Raw genomic sequence first — 27,494 nt, forward strand, 5'->3', positions numbered from 1 at the left:
AAAAGAATCGATGTTGTTTTTAATATAAAGCACCACGCTTTTTCGAAGATCCCATATTTTGTTGTAGTGTTCCTCACTATGAACATTCGTGTGGTAAATTTGGTTCACTATAGCCGAGAAAAGGCAGTGCCCGTCTCTTGCTGTAAGTCTTACTAATATTGGCCCGTCGTTAGTTTTCATAACCTCCATTTGATCGATTAGTGCTAGGCGTTGTTTTATATATAAATGTCTCCGATGATGGGTACATGCAAAGATGAAGGAAATGGAAATGGAAAAGGGTGATAAATAAATGAAATATAATATAAAATATAACATAGCATATAATATATAATATGTAATATCTACCACATACAACTTTGCAATCTACAACATAGAACTAATAGTAGAGTCCACCCATAAATGCAAAACAGCCCCACTGCCAATTTAAGTATAATCTGCTCGTATTCCTTCCCGTTAAAACGGTTTAGTTTGCCTTTCAGTGATAAATGCTACAATTTTCAATTCGGTACAAATTTACATTTACATTCTTTATATTTGTAATATGATAGTGAGATACACGTGATATTTAGGAGTTTCTTTATGTAATTTAGGGTCTAAGGAATAATGTGTAGTACTGTATTGCATGTATGGATATGGACAAGAGAAGAGCTTGCACTGAGTGGTCTGGTCCACGTGTGAGAGACCTTCTTCAAAACTAGTTATTTAAAATTATTATCAAGAACCTCTCTCACATAGGAGATTGCCGAGATCAGAGTAGGAAAGACTACAACATAAGTATCTTGTGCTCATCATCTCCCTTAGCTCCCATCCGCCACCCGGGAGCACGCGCCCTTGGGCTGCCAAAGCTATCATGTGACAGCTTTGTGCCTCCATCTTAAAGGATTCCGTAAAGCTATAAGAACCCAAGATTAGAGCTCAACCACCAATCCCAGGGTCAACCACCAAGCCCAGGGAGGTTTCGATGATTTACGGTATCTGGATAATACTCTAATCGGGCTATGTTTTTTCGACGACAACGTAGACGTTTCGGTTAAGAAAAAGATCATTGACAATTTCTAAATTGCCCAAATTCTGCTCCCGCAATTGAGTCGATTATTTTCAAAAAAAAATTTTGTTTTTCAAATGACTCCAGACCTCGACGTTTCATGCATTTTTAAGCCATCATCTCAACCCGAAATTTCGAACAAGATTCTCAAATGAGACGAGTTGTTGCTCATCAAAGCTTCAGTGGCCCTATTTGGAAGTTATAGCCTTGATGAGAAGTTTAATATTACATGTTGAGTTTCTACTTATCTGATGTCTGTGCTAGAGAAATGAGCCAATCGTATGCAGTGTGGGTATATCAAATCAACTATTCATTATGAAAGACGGAAAACACAATTTGCTACGGAGGCTACTGAGTCACTCCATGCTACTTCGCTTCGCGGTACTTTTTGAGTTGTTTAATATTTTGTGATAATTTGTAAAATTCCGCAATTCTATTACCTACAAGTTTACTGAAGACACAATTTCAATCAAACAAGCCGTTTTTCTGATATAGAAATTTATATCCATCAGTCACCGTTTGGGATAGAGCCTTTTGAAACAGCAGTCGCGAGTCTATATGAAGAACTGATATCATAAAATGACCTATTTATCAAAACGGAACTGTGAAAAGTTTCAGCGAAATCGGAAATGACATGCTAAAAAATATTTTTTTACCTACGCCTTTTTACCTATGAATGCCTCTACTCTTACACCTAACCGCCATACATCATCGGCTGATGTGAAAAATTGGCTCAAATTCGATGGCTACTATACTAGGGTACAAAACTTACCCCAGGCTAGTGAAAAAATACGTATCTGTAAGCCAAAAGGAGAACATCATGAAAATCTGTTTGGTGATTATTTGAAACTATCCTTGTCTCTTTGCTATCCAAATGTTTAAAAAAAGTAACAATTTATCGAGATCTTATATTGCCATACATATAAACAATATCGCACGCTAGCCTGGGGGCTAATGCGGTCTCGATCAACTAGATTAGTTGAGAGAATTCGATATCGATATTGTTTTCGGCACATTTTGTATGTTGTAGGATAAGTACAACGATACACCGTGCCCCAGTGCTGAGTCGAGAAAATTTCCAGCTCGAAAAGTTCCTCGACCTGATCGGGAATCGAGCCCGATATCACAACCGTGTTGGAGAGCTAGCCGACCGACACCGCTAACCACAGAACCACGGGGACCACTTTTATTGCCATACATTCTTCTTGGTATATTTCACTTCAACTTATTACAGAGTAAAAGTTTTGATTGTTTTTAGCCAACGAAGTTTTTCACGCATTACCGCGGTAATTCAAAAATCTTCACGCGGATTTTCTAATTAACGCAATTTGGGGACCAAAAACGTCTAAGTGTTTATTGAGTAAAAGACTTAGTCCAAAACCCTCCGTCCTCAACTCGGCGACTCGCTTTTTTTCTAACGCCTTTCTTGGTGACACTAATAACGCGACGCGGAACAAGACACGACACTTATTGTTCTTACAAAAACAAAACCAAAACTGACTCTATACTAACATGTACGCGATGTCTATCAAACATTCGAAACTAGTTTTTTACCGGCTTTAGATGTGTTGTTTTTTCTCTGGAAGAGGTTCACAATTAAAACATTTAGCTATAACTTCGAAAGAAGAACATTATGATTTATCCCATCTATTATTGTAGATATTCAAAATATACATCAATCTGCTCTTTGAAGATAATAGGATTTCCAAAACGGTGAGATTCTTCCCTTGCGAAAATTTCATCGTATTGATTTGCCTCAACGATGCTCCAATAAGAAAACTCTCCTCTGAACCTAACGAACCTAGAAACTTAAAATCATCAAACAATGATACCTCTTTTTATTGTTCCACCCCACAGGCAGCATCACTCACCATTTCCTGCCGGCAGACACAAACCTGTGGTCATCTGATCAGCATTCGTCCGTTCGTGCACCGGAATACCTCGTCGGAAGATTTGAATACCGTCCTGCTGTACGCCTCGTCACTTCAAATGTCGGCCAAGTTGTTTCGGGTGCCAATCAGCGCTCACTATTTATGCTTCTTCGTGTTTGTTTGTGCCGTTGGCATCCTTACCTTCGGAATGTGCCTCACCTTGGACGGCGTTTGATGGTCTCTCGATAATAGATATTGGCATTGGGACAGAACAAACGAACGGATAACCATTTTGCCCGAAGGACAAAATCCACTTTAAAGTTTGCTGCAGCAAGTAATTTTCGATTTCCCAATGTAAACGTTGGAATTGGAAAAAAAGTGCAAATAAATATCTACTGCATTACACTGGACCCAGAGCCGAACAGTTTCGCAGGAAGAACTGCCGAACCAGGGTAAATAAGGAAACTACCACATCGTGAGTAAACAATCGAATTGTCAAGAGTGGAGAAAAGCTATTCTCCGGTGTTTATTTATTTGTAGCGTAACGAGTAGAAATTGATTAAATTATATGGCCAATAGAGACTAGAACATATCATAATTAGGTGCCTAATTATATTGCATGAATCAATTGGTTTTATTTCTTCCGAACTTATGCGTGCTTGTGTAATTGTGTTTGTGTAATTGCTTTCTGACATAGTTGAAAAGTATCATTTTTCATCTAGTTGAGAGGCCCCAATTTGAAATATTTTAGCCAAAGGTACATGATCTTTCTAGACGGAACCAGAACGTTTCTACGAAAAAAACCGGAAGAAAGCCCACACGTGTTGTGTTTAAGATACGTCAACATGATTAACATTAACATAGGATTATGCTCAGCCAGTTTTTGCATTAGAACCTTGAATGCTGGAGCAAACTCGAATATCAACCTATTCTTATTGATTAATCTTGGTTACTGTGTCCTATAGACCAATCAAACTGAAACGGTCTATTTTGAAAACGCAGTTTCGGAATGCTAGAGCAATAAATTGACCACAACATGGTAACGTTTACACTTTTATTCAGCTGCTTGTATCACAAAGCCGGTGTCACACCAGGACGCAACAGTAACAACTTGATGTAGCAAACTAAACTTTTCACTTTAGGTTTGACGCTTTTCTGGAACTCGACAAATATTTAAAATAATTCTTTCTTTTTTTTTTTTTTGCTGGCAGCAAAGAAGAGTTATCCAGTTCTGTTGAGTAAGTAGAAAGTTTTGCAATACCGCATTGCTAGCAATGTGCAGATTCAGTTGAATTTCTTGTTTTATATTTTCACTGATACTACTCTACCAGTCAGTTGGTAACGGCCCTTCATGCATCAATAATCAGCCACTTTTCGTTGATCTGCTCGATCTGCTTTGCCAGTATGGGATTCCGAACACGTATCTTCAATTCCAGCTTACCACCAACTGCTTTACGTCCATCCATCAGCTGACCATTGATTTCGAAATGGATGTTATTTTGATGTCGTGTTGAAAGGAGGCAGAATGAAAAAAAAGAGAATATTCAGACACATACAAAACACCCAGTGCAAATTTCCCTCAACCAAACGCAGTGCAGCAGCCGAGCAACGAATAATTGATTGGTTGCTCGTGAGCAAAGATGAAAACGCACTGGGAATCACTTAACAGTCAGAACAGCAACTGATTTAAATAAGGTTTCAGTTTACGCTATCGTTTTTTGATATCCGATATACTGCTTCCTCATTACGCAATTACGCTTGACGAGTTTTTATTCAAAAACTAATTTAATTAGCAGTTCAAACAAAAGGGTTCTGGGGTCCATGATTATAGAATCAAATATCCACATTTCAGAAAAATTTTCAACTGCATCATGGTGCAACCGTAAAAGAAAGATAGTAGCTTGCATATGCACGTATCTATCACTACATACGTACCGGAAAAGAGTCGTGTATCTCGCACTGCGTCTCCAGTGGCTGCAGTTTCACCGTAACTGTACCGATAAGCGTATCCGAGCGCAGGAAACCTCTGAAACAGGAAGGCCACCATGAAAAAAATCTTGACGATGATGGGAGGCAAACACAACAACTGCATCCAGCACCCCAACAGCAGCACCTACAATCATCCGTCATCGATGCCAATCACCATTCATAGCAGCGGCATTTTTTCGTTTCAATTTTAATGCATGCATTCAGTTATTTGAAAAAGAAGAAAAAAAAACAATGCCCTCTCAGGTTATATCATCCACAATTGCTGCTGGACGTTTTGTAATGTCTGAAATCAGTATTGTGACCGAATGGGATGTTTTTCATTCATTCGTCCATCGATAGTAAAAAACGTAATAAAATAGTGCACGTGTCGATCACTGTTGAGGTGCTCGATGCTGCAAATTACATCTAAATTACAATGAACACTCAACACCACCATACATACATACAGCAAAACAACTAGTAATAGACAAAACTGAGCGACCAACAGCAAAAAATAACTTACCCTTTTGAAAATATTTCGCATTTCAATGATTGTCGTTTAAAAATTCGCTGGCATGTTCGCTGATTACGATGAATTTCGATGCTGTGTCGGTGATTATATTCCGGATTATCTGTATCGCGTACCAATCCGGTCTTGCCTCTGGTGGGATCATCCTAAAAAAAGAAGAATAATAATAAGAACAAACACCGTTGCATCAAAACCCCTTGGAAAGTACCTGAGGGTAAGGGAATTCAAACTTCACATAAGTATCGATTTCCTTTGGATTAGGCACGTTGTATGCAATACCCCTAACCACCGTAACTTCCACCTCGTTTTCCGTCAAATCCGTGTTGCATTTAACTACGTTAAATTGCTTCATTTCGTAGTGGAATTTAGGCACTGGCAGTCTTTTCTTATGAGCGAGCCTAACGAAATCCAAATCCTTCTGCACGCTCAGCGCTAGATTCTCGAACCGATTCGTCCCGGCAACATCTCCCATCGCCCTGTGGTGGTCTCTGGTGTTCCTACACATGATCAACTGCTTGGAAAGCTGCTCCTCCAGTCGAGTATTCAGATCAACGTCAGCATCATCCGTCGCCGAGCAATCCTCCTCAGCGACAATCGTAAATGAATCTTCCAGCGAGCTTCGCTTTGCCGGAGCTATGGGAACAGTAGCCATATCGATCGGTATACCACCGCGGGCTGTATCGATTAGCTTTTCAAGCCCTTTGAAAATTCGTATGTACTCCTTGGCTTCTTCCAATTCGCCGGCCCGTTTCGCTTCCACCGCCGCCTGACGGTATTCCTTTTGGCGCTGCAGCAACACCGCCAATTGCCTTTCATTCTGGGTTAATGCAGCTCGTGGTTCCTTGCTTGACCCTGCAACTGAACATATGAATGCATATGTAAACTCATGAAGCAAAGAAAAAAATCAACGAAATCATTGCTACAGTGTTTATTCAGCATCTAAATGATCTGAAACTGTTTATGGCTGTAATCTCTCTTGAGTTTACTATATCTAAAAAAAAAATTCGTTACGATAGGCAAGCACATTTTTGTGTAACCATAACAGACATGAATGAATATTTAAATCCATGAAATTCGCCTTCAATTTGTTATGACTGATTTTTTTTATCCTAAGCTGATATGTTGCACAATTTATGGTTTGTTTTCGACATAGAATTCCATAAACTTCTCTTGTTGCGTCCAGTTGAACGAATATGGTGACGCAACTGGAAAAGAGATGCAACCAAATCAGATATGTTGTATTTTTTGTTTCCCCATCAATACAATAAATAAAAACAGATGAATAGTTGATAATTGATTTGAGTAAATTAATGATAGCTGATGAGTCTTGTGAGTCGTGTGACGCAACGAACGTTTTTAGGTTTTATTCAAGCTGAATCTTCCTCTTCTAGATGGGAGAGAGCAAACCATTTCGACAGTATAAATAAAATCATTTTTTTTCCTTTTTCACTTAACTTTGAAAAGGTTCTGAGAACAATCTGGGTAAAACGGGGATAAAATTTCTTTGCAACTACATTAGGGGCCTGAAACCACGCTACGCGTCTGGATTCTTATATACCATTTTCCGAATGGTAGTAACATTCCTAATCGAGAATAAAAACGTCTTCGATTTCAACCTCGGAATGTGTTCCAATAACGAAACATCGTTTTTTGATCAATGCAACATTGAATCACTCTTCCATGTAAAAAATGTATCAAATATGTACAAAAATCTGAACATAGGGTTTTTAATAATAAGTAGCAACTCACCGACAGCCGCGGCTGGTGGCGGAGCCTTGGGAGCAGGCCGTGGTGAAGGTGCTGGCGGTGGCTTCGCAGCCTCGTCTACCGGAATCGGAGCATAACCGGGCGGTGTCGGAAGCTCATCCAGTGGAATCGGTTTTCCCGCCTTATGCAACTTGATGGCATCCTCGTACTGTTTTACTATACGTCCAATTCTGCGAGCTTTCGAAGCGTTATTTTCGTCTTTAGCCGCCTTTTCTACGGATTTATACTTCTCCAAACGTTGCTGTAGTGCTTCCATAATGGTTGCCGCCTGAATGAGGTCCTCTTCGGGTTCCTCATCAGGAGCGGGAGCTTCTGCGGCAGGTAGTTCTACAGTGGGCGTATGATCAGGCACTTCGGCGTCTTTTTGTACTCGGTCTTCTTCTTTTCGAGCTCTTCTAGGAGGCACAAGCGGAGGAGCAGCGGTTACAGAATCGTTAACTTCGGAAGGTGGTGGGGGCATGCGACTCAAATCCACCTCTTGGCCGCTTTCAAGGGCATTAATCACGGTGTCGAATTGCTTTACAGTCTTGATATACTTCAATGCCTTTTCTGTATTGCCAGCTTTCTTCGCTTCTAACGCAGCAGCTTTGTATTGATCTTTTCGTTCATTCAACGATTTTAGCTTAGGATTTTCTGTTGGTTCTTGTCTCAAATCGGAAAGTTTCGGCATGCTCGTAGGTTCAAATATCGGAGCTGGGTCGGATGGTGGAGGTCCTGTAGCTGAATCAGTTGGAGGTGGTGCAGGGGCACGCCGAGTGGGAACTGGCGGAGTACTTTCAGACTTTTCCTCTTTTGTTGTATCAGGCGTAGGTCCAACAGATCCTGCAATCTTAACGCTAACCTCGGGTGGAATCGCACTGGGATCTATTGTTTTCCCTGATTCCGCTTGTTTGAGTAAATCCTTCAATGTATTCAACCCGCGGTTAAATCGCCGTGCTTTGCTAGATTCCCCAGCGCGTTTGGCATTTTGCTCAGCAACCGTGTACATTTCCAACCTAGATCTAATCAGATCCTTCACTGCTCCTTCAGAAGAAGCTGCTTTTTTGGGAGGAGATCCTCCCACTTCTGGTTCCTCACTAGTCACCTCTTCCCCAGCAATCTCTGCCAGTTCACTCATTAAATCCGGGTCATCTTCGTCAGAAACATCTTCATCGCTACCAACGTCTCTAAGACTTGCAGCAATCATTGCATCAAGTGCTTCCGGTGCAACTATTCCATCTTTCGGCTTTGCCTTTGGTCTTGCTTTTTTCCCACTGCTACCAGACCCGGAAGTAATAGCTGCGAGCTCTGCCTCAAAGTCCGCATCTCCACCAGCAACCAGATCATCGTCATCGTTTAAGTCGTCAGCATCGTCCGTTATACCAAACAGACCAAGCTATAAAAGAAATCAGCGTTACAACGATGACTAATCCTTAACAGAATCAATTTTCATATGCAAACCTCGGATGGATCACGCTTTCTTTCGCGTTTCACGGGTGCCGTTTTCTTAGTAAAACTAAACATTTCAAGCAAACATTACGTACTTCCACTAGCAGAAAAATATATTTTAATTGCAAACAGACGTTTTTATCAAAAGGGATACTATTTTCAGTTACAAAAAACTTCACTTGGGTACTAAATTGGACGAAAGACAGAAACAGAACAGATGAGAATGACAGGTTGAGAAAAAGTCAACAACAACAATAGAACCGATAGGGCCAATGATCGCGAGTGGTACAGAGTGTGTACGCTGAGATGAAAGTTAGGTTTAATCTACTCTTGCATAAAATCACCGATGATAAAAAATTTAGATTTATTTCTCGTAAGTTTTTGTAAATCTCCCTTGACATGATTTTTCTGCTCACCATACATTGGTAATTTTTTTTCTGAATCCAGAGACCAACTCGCTGACAGGAAAACCTCGTTGTCTTATGCCTTGTTCAGACTACGCCGGATATCACCTGATATCGCCAGATGATATCGGATATCACCTCGAGCGTTCACATTAGAGTGAGCTGATATGATTTGACATTTGCTTTGGTAATTGAAAAGAGAAGAAAACGCAACGAAACAGGTCAAAGCTAAAACAAGACAACAAGAGCAATCCAGCTTTCCACGAGCGGTAATGGCTGACAGTGCACGCAGCCCATTTTGACGTTTTCTGTAGGTCAGAGAATTTTCAATCGCAATAACGGAGTGAAAAACATAAAAATTTTGAAACGTAGCATAGCAACTTTAATAAACAGTTCTGTTTGTTTTGATTCGCACATGCGCACGACGATCTTTAAATAACAAAACGCCCATTGTTTTTTAAAGTTGCTACGCTACGTTAAGACATTGTTATATTTTCTACTCCGATACCGTTACAGGAAACGTCAAAATGGGCTGCGTGCACTGTCCACCATTACCGCTCGTGGAAAGCTGGATGGGATTAGGATAGAGATGCCAGCGAGTTGGCTCGCACCAACGCGAACTATCACATGCAATTGTCAACATGTGCGGGATGAAAATAGCGAAAATATTTCCTTCCTTTTTTCTCGCATGCAACGCGAAGTGCGAAGTTTATAGGGTTGCGTCAAATGTCTTTTGGCCGTGTTGCCAACTGCTTGAATTGTGGTTATTATTGGTTTTCGAACATGATATCCGCGATAGCATGTAGCCGAGGTGATATCCGTTGACAGCTCGATTGTATGGGATATCAGGCAATATGGATAGTGATATGGCCTCGATTCGATAGCATGAATCGGCTGATATCGGGTGATATGCGGTGTAGTGTGAACGGGGTATAATAGTCGGTTGATTAACCGCACTCGATTTAATGTGTCACTGGAAGTTTTGTAATCTTTCAACGGGGACAGTGTTTTCAGATTTCTTATGTATAAAGACATTGATTTGTGGAGTGTGAAGATATTTGAAAAATGACCTGGCCTCCCTGTGTCATGATTTCTTGACAGTAGGGTATGTCCTAAAACCACTTACAGTTGTTAAAATTCAAAATCGATTTTTTCAATAGTTTTGCTGTTATAATTAAGAAAAGTTAGAAGAATATGTATTTCTTTTGAACTTTCTTATCAAAAGTAAAAAAAATATACATACCCCTAAAACACCCTATTGAATTGATATGACACCCCAAAATTGAATATGCAACCTCGGTCGATCCCTCGATCGGTCTTCGTATCTGCACCAGCTTTGATCTTCCAGGCATCCAATTTTGTATTTTCATTTGAGTTCGGTAATCTTTATCCTCATCGAAGCTATTTGAGTCGTTGGTCCGTAGTTGACTTAAAATTTCCTCAATGTTCTTGCTCTGAACCTCTCAGAGGAAATGTTCCTGTTCTATCTCCAATGCCTAAACGCGCATTTCGGCAATTTTCAATACAACTTCCCTTCCCCCCACCACAAAACGCAGTTTTGTTTGGTGGCTTCACACAGTGTAACTCTTCGCTGAATGTCCCCCTCCTTTGAGCACGTAGATTGAACCCTTAGTAATTTTTTAACTCATTCCTTGTTTTGAAATTGAGTAACTATTGTCTGTTTCTTTTGAAACCAAAACGGCACGATTACTGCTACCAGTTCGGCACGTTTTGTTTTAAAAGGAACAAACAATATGTTGTTACTTTATTGAAGGCCTAAACGCAATGCATACGCTGCGGCTGTGTTTGCGGCAATTTGACTGTTAGCTAATTCTGCCGGTACCCACATAACTGTCCCATATTGATATTTATCACTTTTGAGTTATTATCGGGAATCGACTTAATTGATATCATATTTTCCAAAAAAAAAATCTAAAATTGATACTTTTGTATGGAAAAACATGGAAAAAATACCAAGTTGTGTGTGTGATCGTTGGCGCGGTAACCATATCTCGGCGGTAGAGGAAATGCATCGCCAACCCGAGCGTCTGTTCACCAAGATGGTGCGGCTCAAAACAGCGTCTGGTCTCCATGTTAGGAGCGGCTGATCATCGTCCTGGTGTCAGCGTGTGACCCTAATCAGAGCTGACACGATGGCCCTCCGGCGAGACAGGGGGTTGGGGAAGGCCCAACAAGCCGCCCCGAAAAACACCAAATGTTGCAAATATCGAAGAAGTTAATACGGATCGGAACAATCGGCACAGACCTAGGCGACGAAATAAGGACTACGATTGGAAACTCGGTACATGGAACTGCAGATCGTTAGGCTTTCACGGCTGCGACAGGATCATATATGATGAACTAAATCCACGCAACTTCGAAATCGTAGCACTGCAGGAACTTTGCTGGTCGGGACAGAAGGTATGGAAAAGCGGACATCGAGAGGCTACCTTTTATCAGAGTTGTGACACTACTAACGAGCTTGGGACGGGCTTTATAGTGCTGGGTAGGATGCGCCAACGCGTGATCGGGTGGCAGCCGATTAGTGCGAGGATGTGTAAGTTGAGAATTAAGGACCGGTTCTTCAACTACAGCATCATCAACGTGCACTGCCCACACGAAGGAAGAGCCGACGATGAGAAAGAAGCGTTCTATGCGCAGCTGGAGCAGGTGTATGATAGCTGTCCGCAATGGGACGTTAAGATCGTCATAGGTGATATGAACGCTCAGATAGGACGGGAGGCAATGTACAGACCGGTGATAGGGCCGAATAGCCTGCACGCCGCATCAAATGATAACGGCCAACGATGTGTGAACTTTGCAGCCTCCCGCGGTATGGTAGTCAGAAGTACCTTCTTCCCCCGCAAAGACATCCACAAGATCACCTGACTTACAAGTGGAGAACCAAATCGACCATGTTCTAATCGATGATAAATTCTTCTCTGACGTCATCAACGTTCGCACCTACCGCAGTGCGAATATTGATTCGGACCATTACCTTGTTGCAGCATGCATGCACTCAAAACTTTCGACGGTGCGAAACACGCGTCAAAGTCGCCCACCGCGACCAAACATCGGGCTACTACGGGACGCCGAGGTTGCACGGGAGTACGCACAGCAGCTGGAAGCAGCATTACCAACGGAAGAGCAGCTTGGCGCAGCTACTCTTGAAGATGGCTGGAGGGACATTCGATCAGCCATAGGTAGTACTGCTGTAGCGGCGCTTGGTACTATGGCTCCGAACAGGAGAAACGACTGGTTTGACGACGAGTGCAAACAGTTAGTGGAAGAGAAGAATGCAGCACGAGCGAGAATGCTGCAACACCAAACGAGGGCGAACGTGGAGCGCTACCGACGCGCACGGAACAGGCAAAACTCGGTCTTTCGGAAGAAGAAGCGCCAGGAGGAAGATCAGGATCGCGAGGCGATGGAGGTACTGTACCGTGCGAATGACACACGAAAGTTCTACGAGAAGCTGAACTGTTCCCGCAAAGGCTATGTGCCACAAGCCGACATGTGCAGGGACCTGGGCGGCAACCTTCTCACGAACAAGTGTGAGGTGATTGACAGGTGGAAGCAGTACTACGATGAGCACCTTAATGGCGATGTAGCAGAGGACGACGACGGAGTGGTAGTAAATCTCGGTGTACGCGCAGATGACGACAGAATCCCAGCCCCTGACCTCCAGGAGGTTAGAGAGGAGATCGGCCGGATGAAAAACAATAAAGCCGCTGGAGCTGACCAACTCCCCAGCGAGCTGCTAAAACACGGTGGTGAGTCACTGGCTAAGGCGCTACACTGGGTTATTGCCAAGATTTGGGAGGAGGAGGTAGTACCGGAGGAGTGGATGGAGGGTACAGTGTGCCCCATCTACAAAAAAGGCGACAAGTTGGATTGCTGCAACTACCGCGCAATCACGTTGCTGAACGCCGCCTACAAGGTACTCTCTCAAATTCGGTGCCGTCGACTATCACCGTTTGCAAGGGAATTCGTGGGGCAATACCAAGCGGGATTTATGGGTGCCCGCGCCACCACGGACCAAATATTCGCGGTACGGCATGTCCTACAGAAGTGCCGTGAGTATAACGTGCCCACACATCACTTGTTCATCGACTTTAAATCGGCATACGACACAATCGTTCGAGACCAGCTATGGCAGATTATGCACGATTACGGCTTTCCGGATGAACTGACACGGTTGGTCAAGTCGACGATGGATCGGGTGATGTGCGTAGTTCGAGTTTCGGGGACACTCTCGAATCCCTTCGAATCTCGGAGAGGGTTGAGACAACCCGACTGGAACAAGGCGACGGGGCGCGCAGCGAGCAAGGTGGCTCGATCAAGTGGAAGACGACCTGCGGGACACTTCGGCCTGGAGCTGACTGGTAAGTGGTAAGTTGTGTTTGTCCCATATTGAAAGTACCCGCATTACAATCCCACTGGATAGTGCTACAAATTAGTGTACATCGGATAATTTTAGGCATATAGAAGACTAATGTTGTTTTTCTGTAGCATAAACTACGTTGCCGGTGATACTGCCGGTTGCTTTTATATGTGATAGGACAAAGTATGTGAGTACTTTTGAAATGTACTCGAATATTTTGTCCCATATTGTTTCGTTTTTCAAGTCATTTAACGTAAAACCAATTCCACCCATGGCTTTTGTTCTCAACTTTAAACTTGTGGTGCCATGAAACTGTTCTGGTTATTGGTTTTGGATGTAATTGCTTAAAATAGCTTCTTAATCAGAAAATTTCCAGATAATATTAAATCACCGTTTTCTCAACATGTTGTTTTTCATTATGGGACAATTATCCAGGTACCGGCAGCATACATTTCAGTCAAATCAACGTCAACGCAACCCAAACGTATCCATTAAGCCGTATGAATAAAAGCGTTTGCTTTACTCATCCTGTGCAAATCTTATGGGAGAAGCAGGATAAACTCATACGGCCTACACTGAAAAAAAAAATCACACGCGCACACCAAATGCCCTTCTCACATGAATGCCAATGAACCTACCCAATCATTTTAACAGGTCAACCCATATCAATTTTTAATGGAATCCACGGTATTTTGATGATTTTGATGTGTTTTGACATCTGACGAGTTTTAACATTGAAATCTGAGTGTAAAAAGATTGGTTTTGGTATGCAAGATATGGCAAACCGAAGTGTGAGACACTTGATTTTGTGCTGTGAACGCGGTGGAACGCAAGTATATTCCAATTAGATATGAAATGTTTCATCTATAGACCTTTTTACGTACGAACGTGTTAGTGCCACTAGTTGGGGAAAATATTTATAAATAGCTGTTTGTTTGCAATGCTATGTTTCTAGCAGCTGGACAAAAATTCAGTTGAACACTCATTATATGTTTTAAACTTGTTTCTGGATAAATTTTCTCATTCGTGATCAGAAATCCGAAGAAGCTGCTGAATATAATCGACCAAAAATGGTGAAAAAGTGATAAAAGTCGAAGCAACGAGATGCGATGATTTACAGGTTGGAAGAAACAAAAGCAGCTTTACACAGGTTTACACGTTTACTAGTGTGCGTAGGTGAAAAGTCACTTATCTCTATCCGCAACGAGCCTTTGGCATCCCTATATCGAGTAATAGTGTATGACAATGAACTCATGTCCTGGGCTCAAATTAATTTGTGCCCGCTGTCAGCAGTAAGATGAAGATGTATGAAAAGAAGCGGTGATATGCTATCTCGTTTTTACTTATGTTGAGATGTTAGCCCTTGAAACATGGCGTGATGCCAAAGGGGTGATTAGCACAAAAGTAAGTGGAATTCACTTGGCAGTAACGTGTCGATTTCTTATAGTGTACTGTGCTTGGGCCTTTAGCGTACACTGTAAAAAATCGACACGTTACTGCGAAGTGGATTTCACTTACATCTGTGCTAATCCAACTTTCTACGACCGGTAATGGCGGACAGTGCACGCAGTCCATTTTGACGTTTTCTGTATGTCAAGGAATTTTCAATCGCAGTAACGGAGTATAAAATCAGGCTTCTCCCGTTCTCTTGATTGTTGCTCAAATTTCCTTCTCTACCTGCCAAACCCCTTAGAGAACTAGACTTTCTCTCACACAGAGTGAGTAATTATACACATTTAGGCATAGAGTATTTCAGTCGCAGAGTTCCTTTTCACTTCTAATCATCGCGTGTGAGGGGTAAACATTTGTTTGCTCTCTCATTTTAAGAGGGAGTAGTGTTCGTTAGCTTCTCCTTTACTAGAAGAGAAGTTGGCCAAATATCAAAACATTTAGGTTCACATTGAAGCCGCATCCAACCGTTTTCGAATTTAATATTATAGAAAGATTCGAAACTCACCATGGGTGCGTATTCAGCAGAAAGTTCGATTTTATACTGCTTTTGCCGCACCCCCGAGCGATGAGAACGGTAACGCAATGCTCAGTTGATCGCCGAGCAATTTATTTCACTTTTCTTGCGTGCGCGGATGAACAATTTACAAGAGTTTCACTGAATTTTTGCTTTGTCAAATTAGGAGCGTTTTTTCGTCAGAGAAACTATTACTCTACGCTCTCTCTACAGAAGATGGTGTGATGCATATTGATTGTGAGCTCACAGATGTTAAGAGGGAAGAAAACATTCTCTTTAAGATGAAGATGAGCAAAACAAAGCCTGTATGAAATATAACCACGTCGTAACGTTGCATAACAACTTTAACAAACAATGGACTTTTTTTCTGTATGGACTTCCTCACTGCGACCAGAATCGTAGATCTATTGTGAGATATGCCCGTGCAGGGTTGCCGATGTTCCAGTTTAAACTGGATTCCTCCAGTTTTTTTTTTCAAGTGATCCAGTCAAACAGTTTATTCCCAAAATCTTACAGTTTTTTCAGATATTTGCCAGTTTTATCCAGTTTTTTATTCCGATTGGTTTTCGAAAATATTTTTAAAACGTAAATTTTGTAGCTTGATGAATTATCATGACAATTCTTAACAGCATTTTCAGTGTTCTTTCTTCTCGTACGAAACACGGTCAAATTGAAGACTGCATGACATGGTTGAGATAAAACCAAACAAATAGATTTTACCAGACCATGAAAAAAATCTTCTTTTACTGTTAGAAGAATTAGATACCAAAAGATAGCGAAGTCAGAAATAATTGAAATTTAAGCTCCACTGATGTAACGGAAGAAACTGTTGCGTCAATACTTTTTTTTAAAGATAAAAGTAAATGAAAAAGCTCTATTTTCTTAATTTTAAGATTCAGTACATAATTTCAACAAAATGTAAGCCCGTAAGTTCTTTGGCCTTTTTCCAGTAAAATCGAAAATTTCATTGGCAACTCTGTACCCGAGTGTGTGCTGTATCCCGCACTTCGATTATTAGCAATACCACACCATTCCGCTAATTCGCTAATTAGCGACGCTAAAATTCAGTTAGCGATTTAGCGATTTCGCTAGTTTGTGAGCTGGTTAGCGAAACTGTTAGCGTCGCTAAAATTCTGACCTTCGAAACGCTAATCGCTAATTCGCTAAGTTTTGTAGAGAAGCGACAATATAAATATTTAGAAAAACTGTGAATTGCTGATGGCGTACGTAAATTGATTCGAAAGATGAACATACTTTACTGCGAAAGTTACTTTTGTCAATTTTTTTACCCTAGAATGGAGTTCCAGTTATCGTACAAGCCACAGGAGCACTTTGAAGAACAAGCACAAGGTCTAGGTTAAATTTTCGGCTCACCAAGAATTTTGGTAAATTGCAATGCGCTTGAAATTATGACAACTTTGGTTCTACTTTTTCGATTCAGATAATAAGGGGTCGTTCCTAAACCACGTGGTCATGTTTTGATCACTTTCCATACCCCCCGTGGTCTTTCGTGGTCTTTTGGCCATTCCCCCCCCCCCTTGCGACTTTAACCACGTGGTCTTTTCATTTGTAAAGTTCCAAAAAATCCCTTACATTTTTCCATTTTTATTATTAAACTTTCAGTACATTCTATATTTCTAAAACACAAGAGCTTCATTCTTCACTTGGTGGCAACAATAAATTATAAGTCAGGAAAAGAGACCACGTGGTCTTATCGTTAACATCCCCCCCCACCCCGTGCGTGGTCTTTCGTGGTTTTGACAAACCCCCCCCATCCCCCTCTTTATGACCACGTGGTTTAGGAACGGCCCCTAATTGAATTTTTATGAAAACATGCCTAAGAGTATCTATTTTCAATGCAAGCCTAATAACTTTTGTTATTCTTGTTTTCACAAAATCAAATATGAATACCGTTTCGTGAACCTCTTACTGTAAATAGCTTTAAAAAGTAATTGTTTTCGTTCGTTCAACCAAAAAAGATCAAAGTGGTCCAAATCTTACAAAACACGAGCAATAAATATAGCGATATGACCAGGGTGGCCACCCAACCGGGAAAACCGGGAGAACCGGGAAAAAACTTGGAATCGTTTGGAACCGGGAAAAACCGGGGAAAAACCGGGAATTTCACTGTGCCAGTGGGGGTTGGATCCCGATCAGAAGAGCATGACAGAAAAATTACAACATTCTATCAACAGGAGATACGAATAACATATTGTGATACGGTTTTGTATTTTAACGTATGCTTATGATAACTAAATAGAATCAGAATGAGTTATCATAACAAATCGTGAAATGAATTTTTTCTGGAAAAAGTCTAACGAAATTTTTACCTTTATCAAAACTTTCTGTTTCTAACAAAGGTTGTTATTATACTGTTCTATATGCTATCACATGTTGTTAGAAAGCCGATACGTTGGTAACAAAGTTTGATATGGGTTTGATACTAGTAGAATCATTATTGTTATAATTTCTGTTATTTTAACACCTAACGGGATCAAATTGAAAACACAACCTGATATGTTTTCTCGTAACAAACTAACAGCTTCTGTTACATTTTTGTTTTGTCTTCCTGATCTGGATTGTGCCATACAAACCCATTTTTCGTCAGCCATCTCATAGCGATCACAAGACCAAAATTTCTTAAGAAAGTTTCCTCGAATACTTAACCAAAAAAGACTAGTCCTGTGACCCGGAAAAGATGGCTGACATATCTTACAGTGCTTAAAACAGTTTTTGTTTTTGTTCATCTTCCTCTTGGAAGCTAACTTGACGAAGGTAAGCTCCCCGGAAGTAGCAGGCTCGAATTTTGCCTAGAGCATATGTCGCCTATAGATGTCGCCAAGAATACTCACAACTATTGAGTATGCATTCCACGAAGACATTGCTGACTTCCTACCTTAATACTTTTTGTAGAGATCTGACAGCTGCTTCAGGCAAGAAACTTCCTAACTTTACTGTGTTTATTAAGAAGATTCTGATTCTATCGCATGGCAATGCCACGTTGGAGCGAGGTTTCTCCGTGAACAAGGAGTGCGAAGTCATAAATTTGGAAAAAGACAGACTTGTAGCGCAGCGCTTGATGTACGATACAGTACAGGTTACCGGAGGAGGACACGAAAATGATATTGATGAGGAGATGCGTGAGCAGCTGAAGTAACGTGTTTAAAGTGTTATGAAAATACTCTTTCATATATTACTCTTTTATATATTACTCTTTTATATATTACTCTTTTATAAATTACTCTTTTATATATTACTCTTTTATATATTGAATCTTATCTGGTTGAGGTAAATACGATTCCTTCAAACTTAATTTGGCCTAGAATTCCTCGGTAATGAGTATTATATGCGTTGTTGATAAGATACTTGTAGACATCTCCTCTCGGAAAGGTGACATCCGTCGCATTTTTCGATTTTTTGCGACTATATCTCTTGATTACAATCAGGCTGAACACGTCAAGAAGTGACTTAGAGCATATTGAGATGTAAATCGAAAGTCACGCTTTTTTATTCCTTAACTGCATGGAAAACTACAGAATTCATAAGTACAATTAACCAGGAAAAATATTTGAACGAACCGGGAAAAACCGGGAGAAAGCCGGGAATTTAATTTCGGGTTTTGAGTGGCCACCCTGAACTTTGTACTATAAACTCAATCAAATTTCAGAGTTTTCGAATATATTATTATATTTATCGAAAAGGAGAAGTGTTGTGGCATACGCCCTTATTGAAAATAAGTCTCAAAAAAACTGGAAACGACTGTTACTGTGGTAGATTCGATAAAAGTCAAATAAACTGGGAGCTGGGCTCTCATTCGTTTTCTGCAACCTAAAGCTGTAAGTTGTCTCAAGTGATTTGCTGAAGAAACCCTGACTATCCGTGCGGATATTAATTAGAAAAGGACATTTTGGACTTCAACTGGGTTCCCTTGAAGCTGTTGGATTCGCCACGGATTGGAACCAGGCTGCTGGAAGTTCGCTTATATTATTCCTTAAGGTGAGCGTGAATTTGGCTAGGGGAAAACCCCTAAATTATCCTTCGGGCGGTGAGTTCTAGTGTTTTTTCTAAAACCCCTACCTAATTCTACCTACAATTCATATACCAAAGTCAGTTCGTTCCATCACTATGGGTATCAGTGATAGTCGCCCCCAGACTTTGCATTTCACCCCAAGAAGGTATGGCTTCTTTGATGAAGTTCCTTACCTTCGTTAGTTCAGCAGACCATATCTCGTTAGGCGTAAGGACACCTTTTCCAAAAATACGCAGTCTTCGCTGAATCAATGCGCTGCATTGGCATAGTAAGTGTTCCGAGGTTTCTACTTCAGAATTACAGAAACGACATATGTCATCTGTCAGTTTACCTATTTTTTGAGGTGATACCTACTCGGACAGTGCCCAGTCAGTAGGCCAGTTAACGTACTCAGATCCGCTTTATTCATACTGAGTAGGTTCCGTGTGATTCTATTACATGGTGTAATGAATAGTTTAGATTGTTTTGCTTTGGAGTAAGCCCTCCAGTTGGCATCAATCATCATGGATTCCCAGCCTCTGAGCTCAGATTTCAAACAGGATGAAGATACCCCACAGAATGGCTCCGGCCCGATGAATGCAGTTGAAGAACCAATTCTTGCTAAGAGATCGGCTTTTTCATTTCCTTCTCTACCATAGTGACCAGGCACTCAGTATAGATTGACTCAGTATAGATTGACATCTTTCTGCAACTTGCGACTCTAACCAGTTTAGTGATGGCAGCGCTGGATTACAGTCAAAGCTGCCAGACGCATGAACATTATCACAGGTTATAGAGTCGCTGTTTTTGCAATGATATAACACTGATTTTGTAAGGTGGGTGTTTTTTTTTCAAATCAACATTAAAACAAACATTTATCGTAAATATAAGCTGGGAAGGAATAAAATTGTCGATTGTGTACAAATTACGACTGCTCGAAATTTCTACATTAAAAACCGCAACCCTTCTTATTGCGAGAATATCGATAAAAGCTGTAAAACTATCGATTCTATTAAATCGTTGACTACTAAGTGTTCTTAGCGCTACCATACTGCGTATTGCGACATGCTAAAAAACCGTTGAATCTTTTTACACATGAAACGAAACTAGCTTGGATCAGAGTCTATGTTTAAGAGTCCCGCAAAGATGAAACCAAAGGAACCAAATCAGTGTCAAACGAGGGTACCAATCGAGCAATGTAAATAAACAAGGTGATAATGTTAGGAGTGGATGAAAAGTGTTGTAATTGGGCGTAATAAAGAATATGTGTTTTGCCGAAGTTTTACTTACACATTTTAATCCAACATTAAACCTGTACACTGGTTCACTTAAATTTAACAAAACATCACTGGTGTAATCTCTTAAAACTGTGTACCTTGTAAAGAATTTCAAAAAATGATATTCGCTTATGCATGGTGAAAAACAAAACTGTATAGTTCTTGGCAACAAACGGCACAAAAACTGTGTTGCCGAAACGATAGATTTTCTCTTCGCGCGACTCTATATACCACAGACTCTGGCTGTGTGTCTGTTATCTGTGGTAAAGATCATTATGGCTTAGCGTGCGATTCATTTTCAGTGTAGATCCAGTTTTTGCGAAAAATAAGAAAGATCCTCCGTAACTTAGAGTTAAAATAATTGAGCGTGTAAGCAGAAAAGTGTTCAATTTTGAATATCTGGCATTTCTGTATATTTGTGTACTATTGGCACGTTCTGGTTTTGCTGTAAACAAACAGTGTGATTTTCCTTAATATTTTAGAGAATTTCCAAAAACATACTTTCACTTTATTGAAATGAGTACCAAAATGAATAAAGTACATCTCTCTAAAGGAATCCTAGAAATGAAGTTCATGTCCCGCACGAGGGAAAAACTAGAGAAAGAGAAAGATGACGCAGAAGGAAGGTTAGCTAAACCACACAAAACAAAATTTTGGATTGATATGTACTATAAGTTAAGACTTTCAAATTGTTCTCTTTCAGAGCATTATACTCGAATGAAATCACCGATAAAATGCTGCATGACTCCTCCAAGTATATTATCGAAACCAGCTATGTTCCCTGCGAAGATCTTATTGAAGGTCGTGTAAGTTATGGTGGTATGAATCCAGAAATAGAGCGTATAATCGAGCTGGAAAAGAACAAGGACCTCGCAATTAAAATCGAAAAAGAACGCGCTGAGGCTGCGGAAAAGCAACGTATGCGTAGGGACGTTCCGGACGAAGAGATGGCCAAATTCTACACTAGTGTTGTAAAAACGATGAAGAAAAAATATGACAAACGCCAGACCATTCTTCCTCTTAATGTCAAACGAATGGAGCGACCAAAAGACGATTAGAATAAATATCACCAACTTAAATAAAAGATACAACACTAATGTAATAAGTTTATAACCGGCTCTGTTGAAATAATTTTAAAATTTATACTTCAACTTGCTTAACTGCTTGCAAAGCATAGTTCACATCCGTTCTACTGCACCAGGACCATTGATTTCGCCAAAACTCGTAAAACATTCCGTGTTCTAGAATCGTAGTACAGTTGAAGGTGCTCAAAATTCGCTTCAATTCCAACGGTGAAATGAACTTTTCCCAATCATGCGTATTTTTTGGAACCAGCTCCAAAACGTATTCCGCAGCTACAATTCCTGCCAACCACGAAGCATTGGTTTTGTTTAGTGTCGTTATAAAAATGGACCCACCCGGTTTCAGAGCCATGACACAGTGCTCAATGAAGGATACTTTGTCATTTACATGTTCTAGCACTTCCGACGCAACAACCGCGTCGTATATTCCAACATTTTTAGGCGAATGCTCTTCTATAGTTTCTACCAGGTACCGAATTCTGCCGGCAACGTTTGGGTCGATTGTTTGAGCATGATTTTGTGCCACTTGAATTAATTTCTCGCCGGGGTCAATCCCAACAACGTTGGCGCGAATTCTCGCCAACGATTCAGTTAAAATTCCACCACCGCAACCGACTTCCAAAATATTTAAATCTTTCAGAACCTGAGGCGACTTGATCTGCTCTTTCGGAACGAAACCTGTTGCAATGAGTCCATCTCTTATCAGTGGAACACGAAGGGCATTCATCGAATGCAAAGGTTTGATGCGGCCAGCGGGATCCCACCACTCTGCAGCCAGCTGGCTAAGCCTATCCACTTCTTGTTGATCAACATTGCTATGAGACGGATCGGTACGGTTAGTTGAATGTTGGGACAGACATCGAATTGACTGCCGGCTGAAAAAAGAATGCAATCAGGATTATTATAATAAAAGTTCACAATATGACAAGAGATACCAAAGCTTGGATGCCGATAAATTTAACACTTTGAAGGATTGTATCAGTAGCATTCTAAATGAAGTGACTAGATGTTTAGTGTTTATTTTACGAACTATATTTTTAATACTCAAAACATTGAAGACGCAATAAAAGAAAACCAGTGAGAAAAAAGAAAACAATTTGATTTTTCGTTGCTATCAAACTTGTCGATCGAACAGGGATGCCAGGTCATTTCATTTTTCATTTTTTCCACGCACTTTAAATTCTACTCTAAATAGAATAAAAGTTACTTCGTTTGGTTTTTTTAATCGGTAGTTTAAAACATTAATATGCAAATCAAAAAACACTTACAGTTTCTTGCTCTAATCGTTTTAAATAACCGGTATTTTTTCTTCTTTTGACACAAAATAAAGTAAAAATGTTTCACACATTAGTGGAGTAAATATTGTTTAGAAACAACTTTCAAAAGATTTTGCTTCTGCAACGCACCAACTTGTAACTATATATTGTCGCTGCAGCACTACTCTGCAATTCACTGGTGAGTCCAGCGACGCGAAGATTTCCAGCGTTGTCATTTTGTATGATTATTTTTCGCACAGTATAATGCAGTTTTAATGTTCTTTGATTAAATTGACATAGTTTTGCGACTAGAATACATTCAAATCTATTAGAAAATATTACAGTGGCACATTTCGGGACATTTTATGTTGAATCAATTGTTGTTGTTGTTGGATTCGCTGGAAAATCCTTGTCAGAGGAGCGACTCGTCGCTTCCGATTTTTCTCTGTATGCACAAAAGCTAAAGTTCACAAGAAAGCAAGAAAGCCGACTTTTGTAGAGAGTGTATTTTGGAATAGCTTTGGCTAAACGCTTTGAGCAAGATGATTAGATTGAATTAGATTTTGAAATTTAAGCTCTTCAAAAACACAGTACAAACTGCGAGCGTAAAATAAAACAGCGCAAACAACACACAGCAAGTACAAACACAGCAGTACAGTTCAACCCTGAAAAACAAACCGGTTCAATAAAACCTCGTGCGGTAAAAGCTGTCAAAGCAACAGTCCGTCCGCGAAACGAATAACACGTGCGATTGCAAACAGTGTTTATTCGACAAATAAATTGTACTGTACGCTTCAGTCTACTTTAAATCTTTTGTTGGACAACTATAACGTAAAGGTAAATAGATTTTCTCAATGTAAACTTAATATTTAAGTCCGTACCTTTGCAGACATGAAGACGAAAAGCTCGAAACGGAAGCCGGATCTTCAAAGTATGTCGCTGGATACTTTCCTCGATAATATGGATGCAGATCTCGGGAACGATAGCAGCGGAGACACTGAAAAAGAAGCTCCTGCTGTTTCTGCTCCTAAAAAGAAAAAACTTGCAGCTCAAAAAACAGCCAAAGTGGTAAAGAAAAAGGATGGCACTGAAAAAAAGTCAACTAAGAAAGACAAGAAAAAGCGTCTAAAGATAGAGCAACTGGAGCCCGATTCTCTGGAAGTTGATTCCAGCAAAGAAGGAGGACAGAAAGACGTGGAGAGAGAACATCGACAGGCATTGAAAAAGCTGAAGGAGACGGATCCGGAACTGTATTCATTTCTCAAACAGAACGATAAAAAGCTACTTAAATTCGGTTCTATGGCAAATAGTGACGACGACGTTAGCGAAGACGATCAGGACAGCGGGGAGGATGAAGATGATGAAGCTGCCGTTCATAAACTCCCAGATAAATTGGAAGTTGCTAGTGACGAAAGTGATTTCGATGATGATAAAGATGAAGAGGAGGCAGAGGAAGACGAAGAAGGACCGAGCACTGCTGAAATAGGGTCACAGAAAAAAATTACGCTGAAGTTGCTAAAAAAATGGACAGAAGAATTAACCAGCTCTCCCGTCAGAATCGAAACAATTCGTAACGTGTGTAAGGCTTTCAATTCGGTTCTTGTTACGGTCACCGGAGATACTACCGTAATTTCTGCCTACAAAGCAGACGGTGCCGCGATTTTCAATGGCGTTGTTCAACTTTGTGTGCTGCATTTGGGCAATGCTGTCAAGCAGTTTTTGAACATAAAATCTGCGAGGGACTTAAAAAATTTGAAGAAGAACAAAAAGTTTACCAAAGTTCAATCATGTCTACGAACATATTTGACGGATTTGACTAATTTGCTCGAGAACGTTTCTTCTAATCACATCATGAATGTACTCCTAAAACATTTGCATCAGTTTGCATCGTTTTTATCATGTTACCCAATAATTACTAAACCTATTCTGAAACGATTAATTGTGATTTGGAGTACTTCCGAGGAGGAATCCATTCGGGTACTGGCATTTCTATGCATACTGAAAATAACTTGTGCGCAGCTGCGCCGGTTTCTCAGTGATGTGTTGAAAAATATGTACCTGGCATATGTGAAGAACAGTAAATTTGTAAGCCCTAATACGCTGCCGGGAATCAACTTCATGAGACGATCGTTGACGGAAATGTTTACCCTGGACATGACCGTATCCTACCAACATGTGTTTCTCTACATTCGCCAGCTCGCCATTCATCTTCGAAACGCCGTCATCTTGCAGAAAAAAGACAGTTTCCAGTACATTTACAACTGGCAGTATATTAATTCCCTAAAGCTTTGGGGCGATGTGCTGGCTGCAACTTACGAGAAGAAGGAACTAGAGCCACTGATCTACCCATACGTCAGCATAACCACTGGGGTCATTAAATTAATTCCTTCGGCACAATATTTCCCGCTGAGATTCCACTGCTGCCGTATGCTGATCGATCTGTCAACTCGGACAAGAGTTTTTATTCCCGTTCTTCCGTTCCTAGTAGAAGTCCTCAACTCGAGCAGCTTCAACGAAGATCACAAAAAGCTTTCCATGAAACCGGTGAACCTTACATGCTTGCTTCGTTTTGCTCCAGCAAACATTCAGGAGAACGCCTACAAAGACGCTGTTTTGGATTTAATTTACGAACTGTCGCTGGAATATCTAGCTCACGAATCGAACTCTATTTGCTTTCCTGATTTGGTTGTTCCGATTCTTACTACTCTACGGAAGTTCTGCAAAACCACAAAAGTGTACAAATATTCGCGTAAAATTAAGCAACTAACTGATAAAATTGCAGAGAATAGCACATGTATCGAAACGGCACGCCGGCGATTACCGGTGAAACTTAACGATGTTCCTGCAATCCGAAGCTGGGAAGCAACTCGTTTGGCTGAAGGGACACCGCTGTGGTCCTTCTGGCAGGCATTCGCTAAAGAAAATGAAAAGATTAAACGCAGACAGGCCACACAGTCCGAGAACATCGACGATTACAATCTACCAACGATTAAAAAATTGGAAAAGAAACCTGTCTCTGTACGGGACGGACCAGCGGAGCTGTTCCCATCGGATGATGAAGAGGACGATTCTGGAAATGGACCAGAACTGGATTCAACCGAAGAGATCGACGAGGTTCCAAAGAATGCTCACAAGAAAAAGAAAGAGCAGAAGGTAAATGCGAAGGAAACTAAGAAGCAGAACAAGAATAAAGCAAAGAATACAGTAAACGACCAAGAAGCCGAGTTCCCTCTGGAAAAAGCAGATACGAGCGAAGCGGTGGATATTTTGAAAGATTTAACTCTCGATGATTGGGAGTAAAAATGGTGGATTGAAACATACTATAAATGTTTACATTAAGCTTAAGTTGCTGTATAGTATATTAGAATAAAACTATGGCGTTCTTATGAGCTTGTTTTTTATTTTTTGAATTTTTTATAATGGAAGAAATCATGTGCTTGTTTAGCCAACAAGCGAAGCGTTTTTAGTTGATCGTTCTGTTTGAACAATTGAAGCTTTTTGCAATTCAAAGTAATTTGTGTCGTTTCAGCCTTTTTGAGTGTATGCTTGAGTTGTATACTATCACTACCGGACTTACGATTGTGGAGCCCAGTTTTGGATAAGCGCTCCAAAATAAAGTACAAATTTAAAATTTTTATTTGTTTTTAAAACTTAACAAAAATTGATCAGAATTTTCTAGGACGTTTTCTTACGAAGTTTCGTAGCTGCGAATTCGTCAGTTATATGATCAATACTCAAATTTCTTCAACATATTGTACTTCGCTCCAGGCATCGGGTGTTGTTTCATGCGTCCGTGAGTTCACGTGTCAACGCTTTTGTCTGTATTTCACAGTAAACAATTCGTAGCACCTTCCTTTTAGAAACTCCAATGGCATTCAGGTCCGCTGCAAACAGTAGAGTTGTCTTAAGGCCATACAACGTTACAATTCGTACGGTGGTGCGTATCCAGCTCAGAGTCTCTAAGGGTATAGAGCAGGTATGGTTCTCAAATTGAATGCGAGACAGTTTGTCCGGGAAGTCCTCATACTCATGCATTCCAAAGTAGCAAAGTTAGTTTACAGGCGAGTCGTAAGTAACGAGACTAAATTCATGTCACGTTTTCCACCACACGCGCTATAGACGTGTGGTTTTGTTCTCGCTTCTCTGTAGGTGTTGTTCAAACTCAATGTGTTTTCATTCGATTACGATGAAGGTCGCGGAATAGATCTTTCGGAATCATGGACAGCATTGGCGAGGCACTTTTCTACGAATGGTCATAAGAAATCAATTTTTTATCATATTATCGCTCGGCTCTAAGATGGAGGGCCAATGGCCAACAACAACAAAAACCGGGCCGACGAAGTGACATAGGTGCCTCCAAGTGGACGAAATTGGAAGCGGCCGCGAAGGATATAATGGGCGCCAGCACCAGAAAGCTGGCCAAGAAGAGGTTCAACTGAAGACCGTCTAAATGCGGCACTGGGTACTAGAGGGTTAATTTATTTATCTTGGAGATAAAAAAACGAATT

General features: G+C 40.6%; 5 protein-coding genes across 6 annotated transcripts in view; 3 read left to right on the top strand and 2 right to left on the bottom strand.

Moving 5' to 3' along the window:
• LOC129724603 (uncharacterized) overlaps positions 1-3,828 on the top strand; it is a 155,876-nt gene extending 152,048 nt beyond the window's left edge. For both annotated transcript variants that reach the window (XM_055679607.1, XM_055679608.1), the window contains exon 8: positions 2,903-3,828. In XM_055679607.1, the coding sequence (XP_055535582.1) occupies positions 2,903-3,151 (249 nt within the window). In that variant the 3' untranslated portion in view covers positions 3,152-3,828. The remainder of the gene's footprint in view (positions 1-2,902) is intronic.
• Positions 3,829-3,953: 125 nt separating this feature from the next.
• Positions 3,954-8,826, bottom strand: LOC129721415 (coiled-coil and C2 domain-containing protein 1-like). The gene is made up of 6 exons (XM_055673952.1): positions 8,621-8,826; positions 7,163-8,555; positions 5,622-6,271; positions 5,408-5,559; positions 4,852-4,942; positions 3,954-4,385 (listed from the first exon to the last, which is right to left on the bottom strand). Exons 1-6 carry the CDS (start codon positions 8,681-8,683, stop codon positions 4,266-4,268), a joined length of 2,469 nt encoding a protein of 822 aa, XP_055529927.1. The 5' UTR covers positions 8,684-8,826; the 3' UTR covers positions 3,954-4,265.
• A 12,216-nt stretch (positions 8,827-21,042) lies between these two features.
• On the top strand, positions 21,043-21,799 carry LOC129721851 (M-phase phosphoprotein 6). Its single transcript, XM_055674908.1, has 2 exons — positions 21,043-21,274; positions 21,352-21,799. The coding sequence occupies exons 1-2, from the start codon at positions 21,165-21,167 to the stop codon at positions 21,704-21,706; spliced, it is 465 nt and encodes a 154-aa protein (XP_055530883.1). The 5' UTR covers positions 21,043-21,164; the 3' UTR covers positions 21,707-21,799.
• On the bottom strand, positions 21,723-22,875 carry LOC129721850 (ubiquinone biosynthesis O-methyltransferase, mitochondrial). Its single transcript, XM_055674907.1, has 2 exons — positions 22,666-22,875; positions 21,723-22,605 (listed from the first exon to the last, which is right to left on the bottom strand). Exons 1-2 carry the CDS (start codon positions 22,716-22,718, stop codon positions 21,789-21,791), a joined length of 870 nt encoding a protein of 289 aa, XP_055530882.1. The 5' UTR covers positions 22,719-22,875; the 3' UTR covers positions 21,723-21,788.
• An 813-nt stretch (positions 22,876-23,688) lies between these two features.
• Positions 23,689-26,387, top strand: LOC129721730 (nucleolar complex protein 2 homolog). The gene is made up of 2 exons (XM_055674638.1): positions 23,689-23,823; positions 23,876-26,387. Exon 2 carries the CDS (start codon positions 23,878-23,880, stop codon positions 26,284-26,286), a length of 2,409 nt encoding a protein of 802 aa, XP_055530613.1. The 5' UTR covers positions 23,689-23,823; positions 23,876-23,877; the 3' UTR covers positions 26,287-26,387.
• The last annotated feature ends 1,107 nt before the right edge of the window (positions 26,388-27,494 follow it).

The sequence above is a fragment of the Wyeomyia smithii genome, chromosome 2, assembly GCF_029784165.1.
Source record: "Wyeomyia smithii strain HCP4-BCI-WySm-NY-G18 chromosome 2, ASM2978416v1, whole genome shotgun sequence".
Taxonomy (NCBI): Eukaryota; Metazoa; Arthropoda; class Insecta; order Diptera; family Culicidae; genus Wyeomyia; species Wyeomyia smithii.